The sequence below is a fragment of the Peromyscus leucopus genome, chromosome 6 (genome assembly GCF_004664715.2).
Source record: "Peromyscus leucopus breed LL Stock chromosome 6, UCI_PerLeu_2.1, whole genome shotgun sequence".
NCBI lineage: Eukaryota > Metazoa > Chordata > Mammalia > Rodentia > Cricetidae > Peromyscus > Peromyscus leucopus.
This window is the reverse complement of record NC_051068.1, coordinates 116,172,459-116,199,295: the sequence shown is the minus strand read 5'-3', so window position 1 is coordinate 116,199,295 and position 26,837 is coordinate 116,172,459. Positions and strand designations below refer to the sequence as shown.

The following is a 26,837-nucleotide window of genomic DNA, read 5'->3' as shown; positions in this document are numbered from 1 at the left end:
CTTTCACACTCTTGCTAAAACACTGCAGATACAAACGCTTAAGAGTTATAAACGTAAGTTACTCTGATGAAGATGCACAGTTGAGGACACACACAGAAACCACTCATAAATAAATGTATCCTTGTTAGAAGTCACTGCTTTTATTTTTTTAAAAGTGCTTAAAGGTAGGACAGCCAGAGTGGAGACTGTATGTGGAGTGGTATGCCTCCCGACTGTCAGCTGTGTGAAGAGGGTGAGTTCTTGACTTTGAAGTTGTCAGTCTCCTGAAAAGTGAGAGTCACTCATGGATCACGTTTAGAACTGGACAGACTGTAGCAAGACTGTAGCTAAGAGCCACCCCCCTGCTCTGCTGTGGCTCCAACAGGAAGACGGTTCTGCATGCAGAACTTGAATTCTCGAGCCATAGACCTGAGCTCCAATGCCAACTTTAGTTTCACACTGCAGCCATGGCAGTTAATTCTTTCCTGCTTCTGTTTTGTTCTAATCTAAAACATTAACTCGAGCAGCAATCTCTTTCCATATCCATCACCAGTACCTAATATATAGCAAAATATTATGTAGGACCCGAGACACCAAGAACAGCATGCATGTCTGGTTTTGGCCATCAGAGAGGCTGGTAGGGAGTGCTCAGGAGCCCTTGGGGGCACTTCCTAAGGCTCTAGGAGAACCAACAAAGAACTGAGATGGACTAAATCAAGTAAGAGGACAGTTGTGAGAGAAGAAAAGCCAACAGTTTCTGACACTCTATATTGTGTTACTTTAAGCAAAACAGAAGCTGGAAGAGGTGGAAGATGATTGTGACTCCAGGACTTGGGAGGCAAAGGCAGGAAGCCATAGCTTGACACCAGCCTGGGCTACACAGAGGCCCTGTTGGCCTCCATGAATGACTCTACTACTAACATTATTTGTTGTTATTATTTGTGGGACTGGGCATTGAAGCCAGAACTTACATGTTAGGCAGGAGATCTACTGCTGAGCTGTATGTCTGACCTTCCCTTTTCTCCATCCTTTGAGACAGGCTCTTACAAAGTTGGCCTCCAACCTACTCTATAGTACAGCTCTTGACCTTTTAATCCTCCTGGTTCAGTCTCCAAAGTAGTTAGGATATTAATGAGGTCTGAGCCACTATGCCAGGCTGTGTGATCTCTGAAGAGTAAGTGCTCCTTTGAACAACACTCTCAGTCACTCTCCAGGAGGAGATATAGTCACTTGATCCCTGGCATCCATATCCACCCTTTCCAAATACTCCACTGTGGCACATGGTGGTGAAATTCTCGATCTCACTTTGACTTCATGCTAGTAATAATAAAGACCTTATCCCATTGGGACTGGGCTCCACGACTCCCATTCTGACTGGTTGTGGTTTTCTGTTGTAATTTCCATCTGTTGCGAAGAGAAGTTTTCTTGATGAGGAGTGGATACTACACTTAGCTGTGGGTATAAGAACAACTTTCTATAGACGGTTGTTAGGAATTAGACTGGTTTAGTAAACTAGTACTTGTAGATTCTCCATGCCTTTACTAGCACTGCATAGTTAGGTAAGTTTCTGGACACATCTACAAAACACTACAGCATCTTGGGCTCAGGGAACACTGCAGAAGAGGGGCAGAAGACTCTACACGCCAGGGGATCAAGTTGTTGGCCGTGAGATTGTCTCCTGGTAATATCAGAGGCTATACCCATGAGGTCTCCCCAACATGGCTGCCCAAACACGAGCTGAACAAAGATGACACCAACAGTCATGCCAAAGCAGACAGGGAGAAGGCCGTGTGGCTTCAACCCTACACAAAGAACTATAGGCTGCTGAGGAAAGCTGGAAGCAGGAAAGGCATTCCTCCCCAGGGAAAAGCATGCCAATTGATTATCCAGTGTCACGTGTCATACATGAAAACATATATATATATGCAACGTTATACACACTGAACAGCTTATATTTAGGAACAAACAGCTTATATTTAGGAACAAACACACACATACACACACACACACACACAGACAGAGAGAGAGAGAGAGATGCAATAACAATTTGTGAAGAAAGGAGGTCACAAATTTGAAGGAGAGCAGAGAGGCTTTGGAGGGAAAGAAGAAAAGGAAGGGGGAAGTGTTATAATTATAATCTCAAAAAATAAAATAAAAGGCTTATCCCAAAGCCTCTTAGTGTTAAGAATGGGTAATTTCAACCGTCCGATGTGATCTGGGCATGGAAAGTACAGAGCAAGCTGTTCTCCTGTGGTCCGTTAGTCAACACCAAGGCTTTAGGGTATCTGAGGCTTTAGGGTATCTGTAGTAGGAATGCCAGACAATCCCTAACATAAAATGAAGGAGCTCTGGCTTCCGAGGACAGCCCGAATGCCCATGAAAAGAAACGAAGGCTGACACATGTTTTTCCTGTTACCATCAGCTGGCACTAAAAACTCATCACTTAACAGTTTGTGTTTAAAATCTCAGAGAAGTGATGATGGAAACTCAACACATACTTAAAGCAATATTAAGTACAATGAGACATTTGCTATCTTTAGAATGTATGTTATAACATTTCTGAATATTTTATTTATATGGCATCACAATATAAAACAAGTAAATACATTATTTAAAATCATGTATTTGGCTCATAACTGGCCTAAATTCATTACAAGTTTACTTCAATGGTTCATAAGAATAATTCTGATTTTTGCATATAGAAAGAAAAATACTTTAAAAATTAATATTTCTTTAAAAAAGAATGAAACCAGAGTTCAATGCAAAATATCTACCACAAATGAAGACTAAGAGTTATCAGCTCTTAAAGTTTCAATCAAATAATAAATTATGTCTCAAATATCTTGAGATACAAACTCTAACACTGGTAACAATCATCAATCAATAAATTCAACAATTTATCTAAACATCGTTACATAGGAAATCTGAAGAAACTGCAAGTAATTCTTAATGCTCTCATTCTGATTCTCTGACTTCTCAAGATTGTGCTGTATTTCCTTCAAACATATGTCCTGATGCTGGGCTTTCTAAATGAAGAGAGAAACAGATAATCAGGATGGCATTCATATGCAAGATGAAGAGCTATAAATATATATGTGATAACCAAATAAGTCAGTTTTTCCCAAAGAAATTTTAAATAGCATCTTCCTTAAAACAAAATCCTTAGCCGGGCGGTGGCGCATGCCTTTAATCCCAGCACTCAGGAGGCAGAGGCAGGCGGATCTTTGTGAGTTCAAGGCCAGCCTGGTCTACAGAGCGAGATCCAGGAAAGGCGCAAAGCTACACAGAGAAACCCTGTCTTGAAAAACCAAAAAAAAAAAAAAAAAAAAAAAAAAAAAAAAAAATCCTTAGTGATTTAAGCATATATGGCTGATCATTCTACTTTGATAGTTTATTGTAATACATTTATTTAACCCGACATTATTACAGATTTAATGTGAAAGTTTTATTTAGAGCAGTCATTACTAGTTCCTATTATGTTTAACATGACATCTTTTCGTATTCTTTTTTGTCATTTTTCTGCTAAAAATTATGTTTTATCCCTATAAGGCCTTCACTGTTTTCAACTTTTTTATTTTATAAATTTTATTATAAAAAACTTTGCAAATAAATAAAAATAGCAAGCAGCAAAATTAACCAGACTCAAAGTCTATACAGTTCAATAATCCGTTGTACCATTAGAATATACATTCAGAAAGGAAGCTGACAAAATCGACAAAATTCTAGCTTTGATAAGGTGAACATTTTCTCCTAAACTCTTTTAAAACCTTAATTCATGTCCTTTGAGGAAGAAGTTATAAACTCATATAACTTTTGAACTTTGGTTGTGTACAGGTTTCTAGGTGGGCTGCCTACTGCAAATGCAGTAAGCATTTAAGTAAGGTGGGTTTCCAACTAAAACCTAGACACCCCAAGAACAGAGAGAGACTGTTCGTGTTCTCATAGCAGGTGTTCCCACACCCAGCAACTGAACCTGAGCAGTGCCCAGCAGAAGAAGCAGAGAGTGTGTGGCAAAGAGTGTGTGACCTGGACTGCACGGGTCACAGAATGAATGGAGCTGGTCTTTATGGCGCATCAATCTGGAGGAGACAGTAGCCATAAATCACACACTGCAGGGCAGAATGTAAAGGCGAATGAACTTTGGGACAATAAGGAAAGTTGGGAAGACACTGTGGCTTCAGTAGGGTTGCCATGGTTGTGGAGCTCTGAGGTCACCCTTCAAGCTGTGCATCCACCCCTCCTCCTAACCAAAGTACTTGGACCCAAACCATGAGAAGGCCTGCAGAGTAGGCAGTGTACGGCGGAAGACACTGGAGACAGCTAACTGTGGCCAGGCTCAGGCTCTCTGAGTAGGACACATTAACCCATTTCTAGCTATTTCTAAACTTAGGATCAGAATTCTAGATTGTCTACTAGAGCAACAACTACGGGGTTTAACATTAGATCCTAACCTATTTATTTAGTAGCTTTAGCAAAGTCCTAAACACAGCACAGAGAAATCCATCTCCTCTCGATTTACTTTTTTCATGGGCTTCAATTGCACAAAGAATATCACACATATTTTATAATATTGGGAATTTGTTTATTTGTTTGTTTTTAAGTTTAGAAACTGAGCAAACAGCTGAATTAAATTTAAAATGGTGAATGTTTTGTTCTGATTAAATTTTCATTAAACATCTGAAGGCAATAAGCCTAAACAGTGTTATGTCAAAATAACTTAACTTTTTGAACTTTTTTAGGTTTACATCTTTTTAGAGGAAATGAAAAAAGGGTTTTCACAGTCTCCAACTCCTGGAAAAATAAAGCACCAACATTCTCTATGTAATTATGAAGTAGACAGTTATTAAGTAATTTAAGCACGACTAATGCCAGCTTCAAGATTATCTTATGCCAATAGACTACTTCATGAATATTCAAAAAGATATGAGACTAATTAAACACGGCCAATTTGGTATTCTCATTTCATGGCTGAGTGGATCAGAGCATCCGGCTCTTATGCAGATTGGACAATGGTGAATATTAAAATCATATCTTTCTAAGATATATTCATTAATCAAGACAGATATAAAATCTTGTTCATAACTTTAAATTGCATGTCTCTTTAAAAGATGAAAATTCAAATAAATAAGATTTAAATAAAAATTTCATGGCCTTCTTTGTGGGGCCTTCACTGAGCAGCTGTTCCACAAAGATACTAAGCAGGGAATGGCCTGATGAGACAAGGCAAGGCGGGCAATTCTCTGCCATGATCGAGACAGCACATTTTTGCATTTTTACTATTTGTCATTTCTAATCTTAGCAGGAAAACACAAGTCTTGCCTCCCCTCCACCTGGGCTTTCAGAATGGAGCAACATTACAAGGAACGTATGTTAAGTGCTCACGTTTACAATACAAGCCATGCTAATACTTACACTGTTCATTTGGCCAACAAGTTGGTTTTGTTCTTCGTTTTTCTTTCTAAGCTCAGCTTCCAGATCTAATATTTTAATTTGTAAAGCCCTCTCTCTAGATGACATCTTCTCTACTTCTTCAGAAACCTGTAATTTTCATTAAAAGAATAAAATAACTAAATGTGCTTTCCTTAAAACATATTTTGAAGCCCTGATATAATCATAGTATACTACTTTTTCCCAAGTAGATACTAATTAGATATTAGACAATTCCATTAGAAAATATCCAATGTATTTTATCTTGAGTTGGGGATATAGTTCAGTGGCAGATGATTTCCTAGCATGTGCGAGGCCCTTGGTTCAATCCCAGCACGGCAAAGGGAAAAATAAAGAATTTGATTTGAAGAAGTACATACAATATATGTGTGTATATGTATCATAAGTATCTGGAAAGTTAATTTGAGGTGGAGAGGTATGCGGGTTTACACTGTTTGTGACCTGGGTAGGGATCTCCCTGACAGTTTCAGACATATTAAACCCAACGGCCACTTTTCATAGTATTTATTTATTTATATTCATTGTGGTATCTGGGGGAGTGGTGGAACACAGCAAGGTCTCACTGAACACTGATTATGTGTCCAGATACCCAATGGAGGGGCAGTGTGCACACAGCCCCTAGACAGACACATGAGATTGGTGCAGCATCCTTCACTTTCAATGCAGCCTGAATATGAGTTTTTCTGTTTCTCTCGGTTGCTTATGTTAACAGAAAGTCTAGCCTAGCTATGTCCATCAGAGACTCAGGTAAGTACAGGCCTATTCGTAAGGATGTTGGTTTGGAGCCACAAGTGTGCAAGCAGAGGTAGAGGCTAGTCCAGAGGAAGAGCTCAGCAGGAGGACTGCTCTGAGGGTACTCCGAGGACTCAGTTCTAAGTTACTGTGAACCAATTCCCGGACAACAGGAAAGGACAGCAGTGAGTTCTGAAGCACCTGTGCCCTCAATGGAGACAAGGGGGACAGACAATGATGGCCCTCATCGAGTGGTCAGAAATGAGAGACATCACCACATTCCACCACTGCAGGAGAGGAAAGGGTAGGCAACTTCTGGGGACTCTTGACCACTGTGGGGAAAAGTCAGAGAGCATCTGGCATTGACAAGGTCTTATGCTGAACTCAGGCAAAGCTCTCCTTTCTTTCCAGAGGTTGGCGGGGCTGAGAGGGCTGCAGAGCTTGTCTACAACTGGCACCACCCTTCATTATTTAGCTTTCATTCTATGACGTGTGCCTTCACATCAACTTAAATTGGCTTCGCGGAACTTCAGAAAATTCAAAACACTGGAGGATACCAGAGTTTAGCCTTGGCAGAACTGACACTAAGGACTTAGAGGATACAATAACTAAAAGACAATTAGGAGGGAAGGATTCAAAGTTTACTTTTAGACATGTCAGATTTGGTAAGTCAGTGTTAAGTGGAGATGCCAAGTAAAGTAGACTTCAGTGGGGTCAGGAATGAGAGTCCTCAGGGTAGAGATGACCACCTTTTAGCCTCACTCACCCTACAAGGGAAATCTAAGTCCCATTTCACTGATTCCTAAAGAGACAGCCTGCCCTTGGTGAGTGTACCATGCATCAGAGGCAGGATCCAAATCCAGCTACTTGAACTCCAAAGCTCACTCTATGGCCTTTCAATGTGAGATTTCAAGTTGTTTCTTTCTTTGTTTCTTTTTAATACATTTATTTATTTATTTATTTTACATCCTAGCCACAGTTTCCCCTCCCTCCTCTCCTCCCAGTCCCTCCTCCTAACCCCCTCCATTCCTACCCCTATCCACTCCTCTTCCATTTCTGTTCAGGAAAGGGCAGGTCTCCCATGAGTATCAACAAAACATGGCATATCAAGTTGCAGTAAAACTAAGCTCCTCCTCATGTATTAAGGCTTGGCAAGGTGGCCCAGTATGAGGAGTAGGGTCCCAAAAGCCAGTAAAAGAGTCAGAGACAGTCCCTGTTCCCACTGTTAGGAGTCCCACAAGAGGACCAAGCTACACAACTGTAACGTATCTGCAGAGTCTGCCAGTTTCATGCCGACTCCCACCAGTTGTCGGTTCAGTCTCTGCGAGCCCCTACGAGCCCAGGTTAGTTGATTCTGTGGGGTTTCTTGTGTTGTTCTTGATCCCTCTGTTTCCTACAATGCCTTCTCCCCTCTTCTGCAGGAGTCCCTGAACTCTGCCTAAAGTCTGACTGTGGGTCTGCATCTGTTTCCATCAATTGCTGGATGAAGCCTCTCTGATGACAATTGGGCTAGGCACCAATCTCGTCACAGGAGATGGCCAGTTCGGGCTACATATCCACTGTTGCTAGGAGTCTTAGCTGGGTCCTCCTTACAGATTCCTGGGAGACTGCCTTGTACCAGGTTTTACCTGAGCCTGGAACGGCCCCCTTTCCAGTCGGCTCTCTTGGTCAAGTTGTCTGGTAACTTCATCTCTTCTTTGAGATCTTCCCACCACTCCCTTCCTCTCTGACTGAAACGCCCACTTTCTGTGTCACTGGAGCCCACCTCTACCACAGAACCTGCAGGTAGGATGATATCTCCACTACACTGAGTGCCCCCGAGAGCTCAGGACTGGCCTTTCCATCTTTGCCTGTGAAGCACTATCCAACCGTCCACACGCCGAGAGGCTGGGCAGGCTGAATGCTAGCTTCAGATTGAACTAGAACGGAGTTCTTGTGTGTTCTTGTTTGTGCAACAAATGTTTGTCACAGAGAAGTTCAGCTTTAGAGTTTACTAGATGTCAATCAAAACCAGAACCTTTAATTCTTTATTCAAACACACACACACACACACACACACACACACACACACACGCACACGCGCGTGGACACACACACACACACACATAGAGGTCACACTCTCCGGGTCCTTCCCACCTTTGCCCCCTCTCCCGCCACATCAGCACTCGTCTAGAAGGCAGTCCTGGCCCAGGAATATCTCTGTGTTCTGCTCTGGGGGAAAATTCAGTAAAGAACAAAAATGGAGCGCTCCTCCACCCTGTCATCAGCGTAAAAACAATAACTGGAGGCTTGGCAATGGGAGCCGACTCTGGCAAACTAATTAAACAGTTTCCAAATAAAGGCCATCTGTACCTTTTGTCTCCCTTCTTCCAGAGCAGCTTCCAGCTGCCTGGACAGCACTGTGTACTCTGCAGCCTTCTCCTTCAGCTCCAGGTCGCTGCGCTTCAGATACTCCTCCTGGTCGTCCAGCTTCTTCTCAAGCTCTTTATTCTCTGCATCCATCTGCTCCAACTTTCTTTTACAGAAATACATATGTGTGCTTATTAATATGAGATCAATATATCACATTCAAACATACACACACATCCAGACTATAGCACATAGGGAAAATGCAACATCGATTTTATGTCCACTTGATACTTACTCTTTTAGGTTCTCACACTTTAACTGAATGAGGTAATTCTCCTCCTCAAGAGAAAGCTTGTTTAGAAGGCTATGGTTTCCATCAATCTAAGTGGGGAAAAAAAAACAACACTTTTTCAGCTATTTTTTCCATTGACTTCCAAGGAAATAACGTATTTTATTTGGAAGCACAAGAAACAAGAAGATATGAATACACAGACACCAAGCCATATTCACAATGCTAACACACAGGTTCTCCAACTCCTCACTGAGTTTTAAAAGCCGCTGTTGTCTATGTTAGAAAATTAACTACATTTTTTCTTTGTGATGGTAATTAAAATCTCTTGAACAATGTCTTACTGAAAAGACATTCGGCTCTGCGAGGAGGCGTGGGTGTGGCTCAGCTAGGCTTTCCCGGCAGGTGTGAGGCCAGCACTGGAAAGCCAGGTGTGGAGCCTCACACTGCAAGCCCAGCTCAGGAAGTAGAGGAAAGAGAACCAGAAATCCAAGTTCATCCTCCGGCTGAGGCCAGTGTGAGCTACATGAAACCCTGCCTCAAAACCGACGACAAAACAAAAAAGAAAAAAATTGCACGTGAAAATCTTCAACATTTTTAATTAGATATTTAAGGTTTCTCACATCAATAATGTTCTACTGACATTACTGATAATTATCTGTGAAGATACTAAAGTAAAAGCCAAATAAATCAAAGACACAGCTACTCAAGTCAAGACAGCCTATTCTTTCTACTGCTTCAAAGTCTAATTGAAATAGTTTAAGTAGCTTTAATAGTAAAAGTATTTTTTTCATCAGGGCTGGAGAGATGGCTCAGCAGTTAAGAGCACTGGCTGCTCTTCCAGAGGATCCATCTTAAATTCCCAGCACCCACATGGTGACTCATAATCATCCCTTAACTCTAGTCCTAGGGAATATGATGCTCTCTATTGGCCACTTTGGGTACTACATGCATGTGGTGCACAGACATGCAGAGGAAACATCTATACACGTAAAACAAAAACCAATTTTTCTCATACATTAAAGCAGTAACTTAAGTAAAAGAAAATGATTATTTTTCTAGAAGAATTTCTTCTTGGAAATTTGCTTTGTGTTTTTAAAAGCTGAATTACATTCATCTGGAAGACACAAAGTGAATTCTTCCTGAAAGTGTCTTGCAAATAAAGAAACAGACTGGCTACCAGATTCAAACATGCTTCTTTAAGAAAACATGAAGTAGCCCTAAAACATGTAGAGTGCTTACTGTGTGATAAGCACCAAGGGAGGAGATAGATGCATGGTGATTACAAGGGTACATATAGTCCTTGTTCTGATGGATTGATAGGTACTAAGTAAAAGATGGAATTAATCCCAATAATCTGGGCGCTCAATTCTAATTTTGCAAGGTAAACTATTATTCCCTTATGCTGATGTCGGGAAACAGACATGCGAGCCCAGCTTGGCCCCTCCTCTCATTACGTCACCACACTGTCCTCCAAGTCCAAATGCAGACTCACATAACTAACTGTATCAGCTACTTCAATTACCAGTGTCAGCAGGAAACTCTAAAGGGTAACCGCAGAATATCTGCATGAAAATATTTTCATCAACTGATATAGACAGGAATAAAAAGTTCAACCCAACCCGAGTGCCCTCAATGGGTGAAATGATGTCAAATATTCCTTTAACGTGTCTTCCAAGACTCAGAACGACGGGACACCTGGCCCTGAAGCTCCCTAATGGTGTGCGCCTGCTCTGCACACTTGTCCTTGCAGCGCTGCAGGTTCTCCTGACATTCCTGAAGTCTCTGCTTGGCTGACGTGAAGGAGTGGCGGGCTCGCTCTACCTGCTTCAAGTGAGACTCCACCTGGCCTCTCATCTGAGGTGTGGCATCAGGGGAAATAAATGCAAGGTCACACATTTACCAAGAATATGCTTTCTATCTTAAAGACTAGACATGCTCGTTATTAATAAGTACTTTACAAATGTTAAGTTACACAAGACATATGATGGAAATTCATTCATTTTCAAAACGCTTGTCGTCTGGTGCTATCAGCCTACTTCGGGTGTCACACACAGGACGGACTGAGAAACTGGTGGTTTCTTTTCCACTGGTTCATCTTGATCTCTCCAGTAACTGTCACTTTATAGCACCTTAGAACTCACACACGCCCTTTCAGTCTTCTTGGCCTAAATCAGCCTTCACGGAGCGCTGCTTCAGACAGCTAACACATCGGTTCTCACTTGGCTGTACGTGGTCACTGTCCTGCCATGTGAGCACATCTAATTTACCCACAGTGCTCGCTCCCCTCCTGCCCTTTCTCACTGCAGCACTTCTGTAAATATTGGAGAACAGGGTGCTGATGCAACCGAAGGAATGCCACACTGCTCTGTGTAACCATAAACAACCAAAATGTGACGTTCGGGATGTTCTCACGGAGGAAATGCAAGGGGGTAACTTGCCTGAGTTGGGGACACCCACAGTTTCGGTACAACATCTGGCCATCTTGAAAACAAGAGATAAAACCAGAATAAAGCACACCTCCGAATCCCTAAAAGAGCTAAGAAGCCATGAGAAAATCAGGAGACTCAAGCAATGGGTAAACAAAAAGAATTTCTTTTTAACCAGCATCCTTTTCCAGTTCTACACAGAAAACATTATGAGAACAGGAGCTGGAAGGCAGGCTCCTCTGCTTTGTGCCTCTGAACAGGTTCTGAACTGGTTTTCACTGCGCCCCTAGCAGAAGAGGCACTGTCCTGTGGGAAACAGACCACACGAAATGGCATCGTCTGTGGCCTGCTAAAATGGGCGAGAAACAGCTCTAAGAAAGGGTCCAGTTCCTCATTTGGTGGCCTAGTGGCCTGTCCTGGCTGACCTTGACACCTCACGCTTGGTTCCCAGTCTCAAAATGTGCCTGCACCACAGCAACAGTAGTCATGGACTCTGGACCGGACCACTAACTCCCCGACCCCCAACCAGGAACCGGTGTCCTATGACTCTCACTGTTTCCTTACCAAAACAGTGTGAAATCCAAAAGGGAATGTGGTTCCATCTAAAAACTTAAAAATATTCACAAAAACACCATCACCTGCCAAAACTGGCTTCTCTGGCTTCTGTCGCAACTGGGTGAATAAAGGAAGAGGTTTCTCAAGATATCATTTTTCCTCCCAAAATGTATTTACCAGAGACTATTTACTTTGCAATTTTTTTAGACACAAAAAATGTAAAAATAGAAAAAAAGAGACCAGTTTGCATTTTACTGCTGATAGGTCTCAGTAATAAATAATGGGGCCTTTTTCGTTTTAATCTACTCCTGTATCAAAAAGTGAAGCATTCATGCTATTTCTCAAATATGAATGAGAAAAGTAAAAAGACGTTCTCACAAATAAACAACATTCCACGCCTGAGAACAGTGCATCTTCAAGGGGAAAGAGAGACCCTCCCCCGGCGACTCGGAAGGGGTCATCCCTAGGCACGCACTCACAAAACGACAGGGAGGAAGGCCTGCGACAGCCAGGGTCAAATGAGGCACACACCGAAAATGCTTGGCTACTTCAATTTCAAACTTACCTTCTCTAACTTCTTGTTTTTGTTTTTTATTATTAGGTTATTTTCGTGTAGCAAATTTTTACATCTGCTTTTTACCATTTCAGCTGCTTCTTGCAACTTTTGTACCTTAAAAAAACACACACACAGACTGTAAAGTATCATGTACTATTTTAAGTATAACATGAAATAAAAGATAAAGCATGTATTTATATTTATTTCACTTTGAATTTGTATTTTAAAGAAATCATCATTCTCCCTCAGCATGTTTATGTAACATTACTCCTGACAGAATTTCTTAGTGTACAATTCTAACTCATCCCTTCATTATCTACCTGTCTTCTCTGATCAATGTTCTTATACTCTTTACTTGAGCTCTAAAGACTACATCAGTTTTCATTTTCAGATCGTTGATTCTTTAAGAAACTAGTCTCTCATTTCCTCTTACACCTGTCATAACAGCCAAGCTCAATAAAACAAGTGACAGCTCATGCCGGCAAGGGGAACACACATCCATTGTTGGTAGGAATGTAAACTGCATAGCCACTATGGAAATCAGCGTGGCAGTTCCTCAGGAAGATGGGAATTGATCTACCTCTAGATCCAGCTATACCACTCTTGGGCATATACCACAGAAAGACTTGTTCAACCATGTTCATTGCTGACCTATGCATAATACAGAAACTGGAAACAACCTAGATGCCCCTCAATAAAAGAGCAGATAAACAAAATGTTGTTCATTTACATAATGCACAGTAATTTAAAAAATGAAATAATAAAAATTGCAGGTAAATGGATGGAACTAGAAAACAGCATCCTGAATGAGGTAACCCAGACCCACAAAGACAAATGTAGTATACATTTGCTTCTGTGTGGATCTTAGCTGTTAAGGCAATGATAACCAATCTACAACCTATAGAACTGTAGAGGATAGGCAAAGAGTAAAAGACTATGGGGGACAGATAGATCTCATTAAAAAAGGAAATAGAATAGGTAGTTATGGGTGGGTGGGCTAGAACAGGAGGATGAAGTGGTGGTGGGAAGGACACAGGAGGGAATACAGGAAGAAACATCTAAAACTAAGGGTCATTTGAGGAGTAGTGTGGAAACCTAATGCAGTAGAGGCTTCTTAACACATATACATAAACATATATGAAGGTAATCTAAATGAAACCTCCAGATAATGGGGCAACAAAGTCCCCAACTCTCTTTTGTCAACAAACAAAGCTTCCAGTACCAGGATTAGGTTACATCTAATTGAGTTGTTGGCCAAATAGGTCCCATAGGAATCCCCCAAACAACCCAGGCTGTTGCCAAGACAACACACCACAAACTGACAACAAGGCTCCCTTACTGAAGACAACACCTCCACAACTCACTGAACATGGAGACATCGAGCTGGTCACTCACATTCTAACATCTCTGGTACAGGAAGGTACTCTGCACAGTGTAGCTAGAGTTTTCCTGCCTTGCCCACAGTCTGAACAAATCTTTGTCACCCGCCAGTCCCACAGCCTCTCAGACCCAACCAAGTAAACACAGAGACTTATATTGCTTACAAACTGTATGGCCGTGGCAGGCTTCTTGCTAACTGTTCTTATAGCTTAAATTAATCCATTTCCATAAATCTATACCTTGCCACGTGGCTCGTGGCTTACCGGTATCTTCACCTGCTGTTTGTCATGGCGGCAGCTGGCAGTGTCTCCTTCTGCCTTCCTGTTCTTTCTTTTCTCCTCTCTGTTAGTCCCACCTATACTTCCTGCCTAGCCACTGGCCAATCAGTGTTTTATTTATTGACCAATCAGAGCAATATGACATACAGACCATCCCACAGCAGCACAGTACCAAAAGAGAAAGGCAAACAGCGAGCCAGCTGTAGCATGAATCTTAAAGGTCTTATTAATAAAATCAAACCCAGAGCCAGATATTGGGGTAAATGCTGGAAGATCAGAGAAGCAGAACAAGCCACAGCCAACCTCACCTTGCCAGTTCCTCAGCTGATCCTCTTTCCTCATACTGGAAGCCTCTGAGTCTTCATCCAGAATGAATCTCAGCTGAACTGTTTGTTCAAAATCCTAAATGCTTAACCAGCTCTAGTTCCTGGTTTTCATGACTTGTCTACCTTTCTGCTTTCTGCCATCACTTCCTGGGATTAAAGGTGTGAGTCACCATGCCTGGTTGTTTCCAGTGTGGCTTTAAACTCACAGAGATTCAGATGGATCTCTGCCTCCCAAGTGATAGGATTAAAGGTGTGTGTACCACCATTCTCTGGCCTCTATATATAGTGGCTGTTCTGTTCTCTGACCCCAGATAAGTTTATTAGAGTGCACAATATTTTGGGGAACACAATACCACCACAGCCAGCCATAAGCCCTTTCATCTACAATAGTGTCCTGCCTGTAAGACACACTAGGGCAATGGTAACACAAAGCTTGTGGGAATCACCAACCAATATCTGATTTGACTTAAGACCCATTCCAGGAGATGGAACTCATACCTGACATTGCTTGGTGACCAAGAGCCTGACACTAGATAGCCCAGGGACCTAGGACAAAACCAAATACTATTGTTCTAAGCAAACAAGCAAGTAGAAACAAAACCAACTCCTAATGACATTCTGCCATACTCATAGATCAGACCCTTGCTCAGCCAACATCAGAGAAGCTTCCTCCTGCAGCAGATGTGAACAAATGCAGAGACCCAAGCCAGACATTATGCAGAGAGTGAGAGACCTTGGAACACTCAGTCCTAAATAGAGTCTCCATCAAATTCTTTCCTGCAGGGCTCAGGAAACCCCGCAGAGGAGGACACAGAAAGACTGTAAGAGCCAGAGGGGATGGACAACACCAAGAAAACAAGGCCTTCTAAATCAACATGTGCAAAGTTCATATGAATTCAGAGACTGAAGCCTCATGCTTTTAATGTTTATATGGGATTCCTAAGTGTGCAAACAAGTGGGTCTCTAATTCTTGTGCCTTCTCTTGGGCTCTTTTCTTTCTGTTTGATTGTTTTGTCCAATTCTGATGTGTTAGTTTTTGTTTTATCTTACTATATTTTACTATATTATATTTTGTTTTATTTTATTATTATCCCTTAGAAGCCTGCCAATGAGAGACAGAAAGGGAGTGGATCTGGATGGGAGGGGATGTGGGGAGGAAATGAGAAGAGTACAGGGAGAAAATACAATCAGGATACATTATGTGGAAAAAAATCTATTTTCAATAAAAGAAAAAAAAAAAACTAGCTCCCATTCCAATAATTTTCCCCATCAAATCAAAATCCATCCAAAGGGCATGGGTGAACTGTGCATACTGCCCAGCAGCTACAACATGATATATTCAGATGAAGCATGCTTGCTGAGGCCTAAAAGCCAACAAGCAGGCGGACACCGATAATGTGCTCGGCACACAGTCCTCCAGGCTCCATGCATCCCTCCCCCTGCAGCCCTTTAGCTGGGCACCTCAACTGCCACCCAACCCGTCTAGATGCAGCCCCTCCTGCTTGCTACACTTTACTCCACCTTCGGCTTTTGCCTGTGATACATTTTCTTTCCTTCCATCCTCCTTTCACAGTCCCTCTCTTTCCCACCATGCTGGGGACTGAACCCAAGGCCTCACACCTGCCAAGCAGGCAGTTCTTGATGGCACCACTCCACCATCCTTCACCATTCTTTACTTACACTCTCCCAGTAACAGCTCTTTAATGACCACTTTGTTCCTATCACGAAAGCATCTGTACACATCCAGTCTTTCCCAGTTTTCCTTCAACACTGAACTTCTGAACCTGAAAGCTTAACTATAATTAATCACTGGACATACATTCTACTTTAGATAAACCACCGTATGTTCTTTGGTGTATTTGTAGTGTATGTGTGTGTACATAACTGCATGTGTGTGCTCTTTGTGTGGATGTCAGAGGTCGAAATCAGGTGTCTTCTCTACCGTTCTCTACTTTATTTCTGAGGCAAGGTCTCTCACTGAAATGAACTACTAATGTGGCTGAGCTGGCTAGACAGGAGTTCTAGGGATCAGTATGTCTCTACCCCCCAAGTGTACACTACTGTGCTCAGCTTTGTAGTTGGGTCCTGGGGATCCAAACTCAGGTTTTCATGCTTGCATGGCAAGCACACTACCAACTGAGTCATCTCACCAAGTCTCATATGTTTCTTTCCATGTATTTCACGTGAATAAATCTGAATTATACATTACTTATTAGGAAAAGGGAGTACTGGATTTAATGACCCTCAGTGACAGTCATTGTTGTAAATCAATGTCATTAAATATACTAACAAGATTCCATATTAAGATTCTCATCACCCCTATGCAATTGATTTTAAATTTCCTTTTAGGAATATCTAGTATTTCCATAAGTAGTGCTAGCACTAGGAATTGGCAAGGCCACCTCTATGAAGGCATACGGAGTCTTAAGGAATGTTTGAGACACACTGTATTACATCACAGATATTCACCCCATCTCTTCAGTTCTGTTGACTTGAGCCACAGTGTTTTAAGTCATCTACAGATTACAATAAACCTTAGCAAGTTACCTGAGTTTTATATACGTCAATAAGAGTTTTCTGTCGTTTTTCTATTTCTTGTAATTCTACGAGTTCATTTTCAACAGAAACAACTTCATCCTTCAAAGCATCAAGCGTACTCTAGAAAGAAATACATGATTGATGGGAGATTTTCAGCCAACAGAACATTATAATCCATGTTGAAGAATTATTAAAGCATACCTCATTCATCAACATCAATGAAATAATCATTTTTATGGCATATAATTTCCACCTAAAATTAATAACTAATACTCATGAATAAATTTAATCAGTACACAGATTTTTAAAAATTTACTGACAAATAAAAGCTGAAAAAAGTTGAGTTCTAAATAAAAAGAATCAATAACATTGACATGTCAAGTTTTCCACATTCATTTAACACTTCTCAATCTCAACCAAAATTGTAACAGTTGGAGGTTATACGACAAAACTAATTCAAGCTCATATGGCAGCTGGGCTGGTGGCACGTACTTACGAGGCAAAGGCAGAGGAGTTGTTGCAAGGTCTAGGCCAGCCAAGGCTATTTAATAAAACCCAGTCTCAAAATTAAAAGCAGAAATAAAAACACCTTATATGAGAGAATAAACAGGAAAGACCAAACAATTTATAAATAAAGGATACTAAGTAAACAATATCTGTGCTTACTAGATATTGAAATATATAAAGCATTAAGTTGTCAAGATACTAAGAACACAGAAGACAGAAGAAAAGGAAAAGAAAAATACACAAAACATAGTATACAGACAACACTGGGTTTTAAACCACTAGGGGAAACATGTGTTGTAAATGAACCTCAAATAAACTACAAGTACTAGGGAAACAGGTTAGCCACCTGCCTTGGCCAAATGCTAAAGAAGCTCCAAACGAATTTAATGTTTTTAATTATAAAGATATGAAAGAAGATCCAGACAAAATTGTACATGACTTTAGACAATACAACTCTACTGAGATGTTAGGACTGGCAAGATATTCTCCTTGTGTGCACGCCAGTTAGCCTACCAGAGTTTCACAGATGCCAGCATAAGGCACAGACCAGGTAAGAGGCAGAGGCCGTTATTTATTGCCCATAGCAGTAGCAGTGAAACCATAGGCATTGTGTTAACTTCCTGAGGCATACCTCCAATGGGATAAGATAAAGGGGCTGATGACAACTATCTATGGATTGGGATGTATTAGAGAAGGAAAATGTAAAAACTCAAATATCTCATAATAGGCAGAGAGCATGTCTGTTCTTTGCATGAAAGAAAACTATGTTGTCCGCATCAGGCTTACCTGTTAACATGGCCTACAGTTAACTGAGGAACTGCCTAGTTCAAGCTGGCCTGTGGGGATATCTGTGAGGGGTCGTCTTGATTATTAACTGATGAAGAAGGGCCCAGCCCACTGTGGGCAGCACCACTCCCCAGGCAGGTGGTCCTGAGCTTTATAAAAAATCTATCCCCCACCCGCAAAAGCTGAACAAAAACAGAGACTGAAAACAAAGTATCAATCCAGGTCAATAACTCATCAGCATGTATCCTGAACTCGAGAAAATAGAAAGGAAGAGGAGACAGCATTCCAAACAATACACAATATACCCATATAAATGTGTACAAAATCTTAACACAGCAAAGATAAAGGAATATTTTGAAAATCCAACATAAATGTGAAGCAGGATTTCCACAGAATAAGAATCAGAATAGCAACAGATTGCTTTCTAATAACAACCGTACTTGCAAAAGACACTAAAGCAAAGGATCACCCTCTCTTGAAGGCACAATAAAGATATTTTCAGACACGTGAAGCCCTTTTACATGCACTTCTTCCTATTTTCTCTTTTTAAGGTTAAAAAGAATTTAAAGATATAGTGTAACAAAATGAGAGTTCCTAAGTAAGCAGGCAGTGTAGGCTCAAAGAGAGGCAGCCATGACTCCAGCACACCTGGAGAGCAGCCCACTGAGGCAGCAGGGATGCGTGGGGGTGGGGGCGGGGATGCGGAGGGGCTCCTGAAGAACAAGAGTACAGACGGGCCTCCAGGAACACAAACATGAAACAGGACTTCTGGAATTTTTAAACGTTAAGAAATGAAGCATTTTCTTTTCTTTGCATTAGAAACACACTTGTTTCCTTTCTTGAAACGATTATGATTACTGGATGTTTAAAATTGTGTTCACATTAGGAAAATTTCAGTGGACGTTTTAGGCATTTATTGATGGATTTTTAGAAAAAGGATGGGATTCCAGACTTTGAGTTTCATAATTGTTGAAGTTCCCTTGGTAGGAGGGGTTGACAGCCACATCTTTTCTACCCTTTCTAAACTTCTGTTTCTGTTTCTAGAACATGAGTCTCGGAGAATTTTGTGATTATTTATTTCATGGTTCAAATGCTCCTTTTCTGATTTCTGTTTTGTGGAGCTGAGAAGGTGCCCTCATGTTCAGTCCCGTCCCGTCAGCCACAGGCGTGTCTCTGTCTAAGAACTCAGGTTCCCTTTTTCTCAGAAAGTCTAAAACCTTCCTCTCTCATCTTTCTCTGGGACACATACAAACCAATCACTCCTGGGACTTGGCTCAGTTGAAAATTCTTTCTGGTTATAAAGCAGCCAAGAACATACTTTCTGGTTTCAAACAGACCCAGCCTGATGGTGGACCATATGGTAACCATGACACCTACAAATAGTTCTGTGCAGTAAAGCTAATGCAATTTTGGATGATTCACTGCTAAAATTAGAGAGTAAATAAACTGTTCTAAAGTTGAGACAAAGAGAGAGTTGTCCAATCTCATAAGCCTTGTTTTGTTAAATGCAATTTAAAATCATTTTTGTATTTGTGACTAAAAAGCTTAAAACTTATATACATGAAAAAGACATTATCTGTGTATCTAGAAATTATCTTAATAATACAATATCATGAGAAACATGAAAGACAAAACAATACATGAACATTGCCCAACCTTGCCTTTACTCCAAGGTATTGCTACTAAGTATGCACATACATGCGCGCGCGCGCGCGCACACACACACACACACACACACACACACTACCTTTAATTTCACATTCTCAATATTTAGGGCTTCATTTTCATCTTCAAGTGAGTGAAGTTTTCTAAGAATTTCTTCACATGAATTTTTTCCATGAGTTTCCATTTTCTTCAAATCTTCCAAAAGATTAACGATTTGCCTTTATAAAATAAGTGAAAGCATGGAAAATTTCATTCAACTAACAGACTATAAGTGTTTTTAATATTATCTGGTAGGGCACACTGGTTAAAATAGAAAAGGTTCAGAAAGGCGGCAGGACAGATAGAGCAAGGGCGCAGGAGTGGTGACCCAGGGCGTGCTCAAAGCAGCCAGGGTTAGAAATACTCACCTACTGATGACGCCATCTAGCCTATCGCCCACAGGAGGCATGTCTGCCCATCCCTCTCATAAACAATGCATATGAAAAATACACACACACACACACACACACACACACACACACACACACACACACGGAGACCAGCTCAAAAGAAGGATCAAGTGAGGTAGTGACACGCCCTCCTAAGAAGCAAATTACACGTCAGTTCTCTATGATCACACACAACAGCATGGGAACAAAACTTAAGGCCAATATTCGGCTCTGTTACTGCTCCACAGCAGCAGCGTCAAAAAACAGAATGTGTATTTTTACTCATTAACTTTCTGTTATACACTTTAGTCCCTTGAATTAAGGGATAATAATTTTTAGGATTTTGAAACTTACATTATAAATTTTGCTTCTCTCATACCCTTGTTTAATTGAGAAACATCACTTCTACTTAGAACAAAGTTATCTACATTTATAAGAAATAACAGATACACACTCAGCACAAAGTGCAAATCTGCAAGTTCCACCTTTAAAATGGGAATAGCAATGCATGTTTAAAGAGTAATCATTCTCACTCCCATTTCTTAGTAGAACAACTTATCACTATCAACAACACCTTTACCACATAGAAACCAGAAGAACCAAAGCATGCAGTGTTGGAGAAGAATCAAGTCGCTTCTCATTATACAATGACAATCTAAATTCTTGCTTACTTTTCTCATTGTTTCAATCTGAACTTCCAGTTCAGTTTTTTCTATTACGATGTTCTCATAATGACTTTTCCAGGCATTGGAAGCTGAAACTGTTTCGGACAACTTGGCTTCCTAAAAATATATAAAGCATTCATCTTGTAACTTAAAAGTGTTTTTTACAGGTCTTAGGCACAAACACTCTGTAAATTTGAAAGCACTCCTCCAGTAAAGCATGCAGCTTTTCCTGTAGAGAAGCTCAGTGTGCAGCTTCCAAAAGAGGAAAACGTTAAAGTGAGCTTTAACAAAACACCCATATAACTATGACTTTATATGCGCACAGTACAGTTCCAACTTACTATTTTAAGATGCTGATGCGACTAATTTTAAGGAATGTTTCACAATTAATAAAATAACTTCTATTTTACTTATGAATGCCTCTTCATTTTCCATTCTTTACACAGAAGAGCTAACAACCACATGCATGGGAGAAGAGTGTTTCCCCAATGTATAGAAACTATTTGCAGTTCCAGGGCTCACAGCATCTTCAAATGCAGGCTTATTTGTCTGTCTTGAGGTCACCCATCAGCTTGCCAACACGGCTGCTGTCAGCAGAGAGCAGGGGCCCAGCCAGCGTGCATGGGAAAGCCACAAAGGAGGACTTCTGTCTGTTTCCTCCATCGCTGTTGGCAGGGTTTGGAATGGTGCCAGGAACACGCAGTAAATGCCAATGGCTCGCGGCACCACTCTGGCTTTGTCCACATTCTACAGAGAGCAAACTCACTAGTTATGAGAGTGCCAGTTAACCATGAATCAGAGGACCCACAGTCTGGACAGCAGCTAACATACTATTGTCCTCTTTCCTTCTATCATTCACTCATTCATAGAAAAGTTTATTGGTCATCTTGTATGTACAAGATATGGTCTACGCTTTTCACAGAAATGTTTGTTACACTGAAGACTAGTACCTTATTTCATATTTTGTGTAAAATAAAATTTAACATAAATTATGAAGAGATGGCTATGATATATACTATAAAGTCAGTTCATATTATAATGTATATAATGTAAGATACTGAGGTATTAAATCCATGGGAGAAATGTAGATATTGGGTATGTAAAGTCCATATTTCTTCTTTCACCTGTCCTTATGTAAAGACACAAAGCAAGAGGCCCTCACCTTCCACTGCAGTGGACCTGCTTCTGAACTAGTACTGTGGCAGCCTCCGAATTACCGCAGATCTCACAGACCCTTCCTAATCCCCACCCTCCTTGATTTCTCTGTGTTGTATTGCATGTATATGCATGGTAAACCAAATAAGAATTCAATAAAATGTGCCATGGTTGACCTCATTTGTGTTTCAAGCTTAAGACAAACTTGAGGAGGAAGAATAGAAAAACATGAGATAGCTTTAGAAAGAAAGAAATACCATAAAAATTAAGACATTAATATAATGAATTGGAAAGGTAACTGATTCGAGGGGAAAGGAGCCAGTGACAATAAGTAAGGAAGAACTTAAAGCCAGAGGCAGCCAACTCCACACGCTGAGGCTCAGAAGAGAGAGCATACAGCAACCCCATCTGATTTCTCCTGCATGCTCCCACAGTCACTGGAGGAAGCAGCGTTCTTATGCCCTAGTTCATAAACGAACTGAAGGTCAGAGAGGCTAAACACCTTCTGTACAGTCTCCAGTGCAGGAGCCTTTGCAGACTGGCCTGGGGCTCTGGTGATGTTAACTCAAGGGGGAAGCCTCCAGAGTGCCAAGCCAGGAGTAGTGTCGAGCACTCCAAGCATCTGTGGGTATTCAGTCAGGTTACAACCTTGTAGGTGCTGAGCCTAGTCTTCAATTCAATATCTAGTTACTCACATGAGTGTAAGTTAAATATTAGAGCCTTAAAAGGGTGAGATTTGAGCTTATAAAATATTAGCTTGTTTTGTTTGTACAGTCTTTTATACAAGTCTGTTTTCATTTCCAAAAGCCACTAATAAATCTATAAGCCTTAGCATACGTTCTTAAGAGGTGGGATACTAGTGAGCCACAGCAACAATGAATATTTGATTGGTTGGCAACTGAGTAAGAATACTGATTTGTCAGGAGAACAAAGCACTAGGCCATTTCTCAGCTCTGTGTTAGACTCAAAGATATCTTTCACATGTTTGTTGACGTCAGCATATGGCTTCAAATGCACTTACAGAGGTTAAATGAAGTGAATTACTGAATACAGTCATATGGTCTAATAACATAAATCAGCATTTCCCAAACTGATATTTCTCAGAACCATTTCCAAGAGCTGCTTTGTGGGCACAAGAAGAGTTCTGTGGTTAAGTGTGGGAAATTCTTACTTCCATGCCTTCATTACCGCCTTCTGAGAGCCTTCTCAGGGCCTTTAATGTTAATATGCACTGTAACTTTCCAGTAGGCAAGACGGAGGAAACCTTACTCTTAGCTAGCCACAAAAGCTTTTGGAGTATGTGTGTTAGGGAGGGGGCATGGCATATACTTACATTTCCTTTCAGTGAGCCCCCCAAAATGCTATAGATTTCAAATTGTGTATATTATGATACATAATCTTTCAAAATAAAAAGCAAAAAGATGAGTAGATTTTTATAGCATGAATAGTAACATGGATAAGAATGATACCATTATCTAAAGCTTCACAACATTAACTAGGCTAACTAACTATGCTGTCGAACTACACTAACTAGTCATATTGTCTAACTAACCATGCTGTCTAACTAACCATGCTATCTAACTAACTCTGATATTTAAGCGCATGAAGCATCTTATACAAGAATGTGCACACTCACCTGAGCTCTAATCTGGGAAGTGAGGTGTTCAATATCCCCCGTAAAGTGTTTCAGCCGTTGTCTGTAAACTTTGGATGCTTTTTTCAGAGCCACACCTTTCTGCCTACTTGCTTCTTTGATGGCTACAGCCTCCTGCTTATTCAATTTCACCTGCAAGTTCCACTTGGCTATTTGGGTTTCCAAGTTCTAAAAAATGTTAAAAGAAATTAAATTACACCAGAGTTTCAATGTTTAAAGAAATGTTGCAAAAACACATATGTCGTCTTCCACACAGATTTTATCCAAAGAACTAAATCATGAATAATTAAAAAGTTAAACAGTGATAAGAGGTGACAAAACTTCTTATAACAAGTTAAAAAATGAAAATTCAACATAGTTCAGTATATATAAACTAATGGCATTATGACTAAAGAGACTAATATTTGTGATTATGGCAGAAACATCAGCTTCCTAAAAGCCCCCATGATCGGATATCATTTAGTTCACATATGAAATATAACACAGGACAGTTGAAAATATGACCTTAATCTTAGGTATGCAAAGCTCAAAAGGAACCGGTAACTTGCCAGATACCTGGGAGTGCCTCAGGGGAACAAGATGCACAGGACATGGAGGGTGAAGACAAGAGAGGCCGAGACCCGGTGACCAAACTTAACTTTTGGATCGGAAGGAATCTGCTAATCCTCGACATTCCAGCCAGGAGAGTAACTGCTTACCCAGGAGTGGCAAACAGTTTGAATGATGTGCAAGGGCGCAGCCACTGATGGGATGGTGCTAACGGGCAGGACCGATTCCTTGACACGCTCTTGGTAAAACACGAGAGAGCCGGTCTAGGGGGACAACTGCTCTGCCTTCCTTTCCAATGATTCTAAGCATCTGAGCATGAAGTGCTGTACGTAAATATTAATGAACATGAAGTATGTAAGAACTAATGACTAGAGATTGTTAGGCTTTTGTATTTTTAAAATTACATGCATGTTAAATCTGAAATTACAGGATCCGTGCTTGGAACTACCATTCCTGAGGCAGCCATTTCAGCTAAAAATAAATTTAGGACTCACAGTAGTAGATAGGCTTTTCTACTTGATCCTGTGACCAATAGAGGCTGTTTCCCTTCACTCCCACAAATGTTATAATTAAGAAGCATGTCGCCAGGCAGTGGTGGCGCATGCCTTTAATCCCAGCACAAGGGAGGCAGAGCCAGGCAGATATCTGTGAGTTCAAAGTCAGCCTGAGATCCAGGACAGGCACCAAAACTAAACAGAGAAACACTGTCTCGAAAAACAAAAAAAACAAAAAAAAAAAAAAAAAAAAAAAAGCATGTCTTTGGATTTCATCTCTGCGGACTGCTTAGGTAAACTCTGAAGGAGCAACTACCTCTTCAGCTGCCTCTACAAATTTAACTTAAACAATCAGACACACACGCACAAAAAGTCCCATGAGCGCTCCAGTAAATAATTGGGAAACATAAACTGGAAGGTCAAGTACCTGTGTGAGAAAGGACCCGCCCATAAGAAATGCACCAGTCATTCCGGAGACGGCCACACGGTGTCACCACCACACCATCCAGTTTGGGCATTTGTTTAAAATCTTACACACAAAGTTTAAAAAGAGACCATAAAGTTAAGAGGGTTATGTGTCGGAGGGAGGAGGTGGCTGGGGGTGGATATACTCAAAACACACTGCATACATATATGAAATTCTCAAGCCCTACACTTTAATATTCCAGGGATAGAATAAAACTGGCAAATTATTTTTAGTTTCAAAATAAAGCCTCAGTCATTTGCCAAGTGAATGGACACATATGAGACAGCAGGAAGTGTGCACATTATGTTCATATACACCACAGGTTATACAGCGGACCACACATATGTCCCACTGTGCACATATGTGTGTACAGACACAGCAGGACACAGGTCATTATTCGCTATCTCTTCTAAAAATATTCTAACTCCAACTGACATCTCTAAGAATTTAGAAGGAAAAATTGGATCAAAGCATCCAATATTGCAGAACATCTTTGGGATATTCTGAAAGACTTAAAATGTAAATTTTTAAAAGGCCCAATGAATGACAACAATTAAAAACCCGAGATTTAGGTTGCCAGACTGAATTGTTTTTACACTTAAAAAGTGAATGTGTTAAACTCAAAATCAAGTAACTGAATTCTAATCTTCCCACCACATTATTCACAGCTTTAAATTCCAGATTTTATATACTTATTTTACATAATATAATTAATGTCTACAAATAAGGTCAAACTGTAATTAAACGTGTGTGAGAGGAAAGCGAACAGCAAGGCCCTAAAGCCACCTGTTTCCTGTCCTTAGCAGTGGCCGTGCTGAGGGATCCGTACATCAAAACGGGGATGTCACAGCAGAGCTCTGGACTTTAGCCTTGTGTTATGTCTCCAGATTAATCAAGTATACTTAAAAAAAAAAAAAATACTGTTAAAAATTATCTTTGAAAATAACTCATTATTTCATTTAGAATTAAAAAAAAAAATCAACTGCTCTTTGAGGGCACTGTAAGACCGTGAAAGATGATCTGAACTGGGTGACTGACAGGCTGGATCCCATTATTTGCCTGTCCGTGCCTGCACAGCATTGGCACAGCGCACCACTGTGTCCTATATCACCCACGCAGAGAGCAAAGAGGATCCACGAGGGCTATGGCAGAAGGTTCTTGGAGGAACAGGTACGGAGAATGAAGGACTATTTCCTACTGACAGAGTCCAACGGAGGGAAAATCAATGCCTCCAGCTGGCTACCACTCCTGACTCCAGCCAGGCTCTGATGGACAGCTCCAAACCAATGGCTTACACAGATGCCACGGTTAAACTAAAAGCAAAGTTGAACGTCATGTATCTAGGGAAGGGGGCAGTGGGATGGGAGGGAGTGATAAGGACAGAAGGGAGCCGGAGAAGGCAGGTGGAGTGTAATCAGAATACACCAGACACATGGATGAAATTTGAAAAGAAAAAAATTAATTAAAACAAATGACATCCTCTATAAACTTGCTTACTATCCTCAGAAAGGCAAAAGCTCTTTGCCACTTAAGGACAGGAGAGCTCTTGAAGCAGGTGCTATAAGTTGCAGATGTCTGCTAGGATTCAGGACAAGAAAAACAAAGGTCG

General features: G+C 40.8%; 1 protein-coding gene across 6 annotated transcripts in view; it reads right to left on the bottom strand.

Annotated features, from left to right (window-relative positions):
• Positions 1 to 2,523: 2,523 nt before the first annotated feature.
• Odf2l (outer dense fiber of sperm tails 2 like) overlaps positions 2,524 to 26,837 on the bottom strand; it is a 37,724-nt gene continuing 13,410 nt past the window's right edge. For 4 of the 6 annotated variants that reach the window (XM_037207160.1, XM_037207162.1, XM_037207164.1 and 1 more), the window contains 10 exons: positions 23,702 to 23,887; positions 20,918 to 21,027; positions 19,900 to 20,035; positions 16,869 to 16,979; positions 12,347 to 12,451; positions 10,496 to 10,654; positions 8,804 to 8,889; positions 8,512 to 8,674; positions 5,392 to 5,517; positions 2,524 to 3,005 (listed from right to left, as the gene is read on the bottom strand). In XM_037207160.1, the coding sequence (XP_037063055.1) occupies positions 2,877 to 3,005; positions 5,392 to 5,517; positions 8,512 to 8,674; positions 8,804 to 8,889; positions 10,496 to 10,654; positions 12,347 to 12,451; positions 16,869 to 16,979; positions 19,900 to 20,035; positions 20,918 to 21,027; positions 23,702 to 23,887 (1,311 nt within the window). In that variant the 3' untranslated portion in view covers positions 2,524 to 2,876. The remainder of the gene's footprint in view (positions 3,006 to 5,391; positions 5,518 to 8,511; positions 8,675 to 8,803; positions 8,890 to 10,495; positions 10,655 to 12,346; positions 12,452 to 16,868; positions 16,980 to 19,899; positions 20,036 to 20,917; positions 21,028 to 23,701; positions 23,888 to 26,837) is intronic. The other 2 variants (XM_037207165.1, XM_037207166.1) reach the window with 2 other exon arrangements.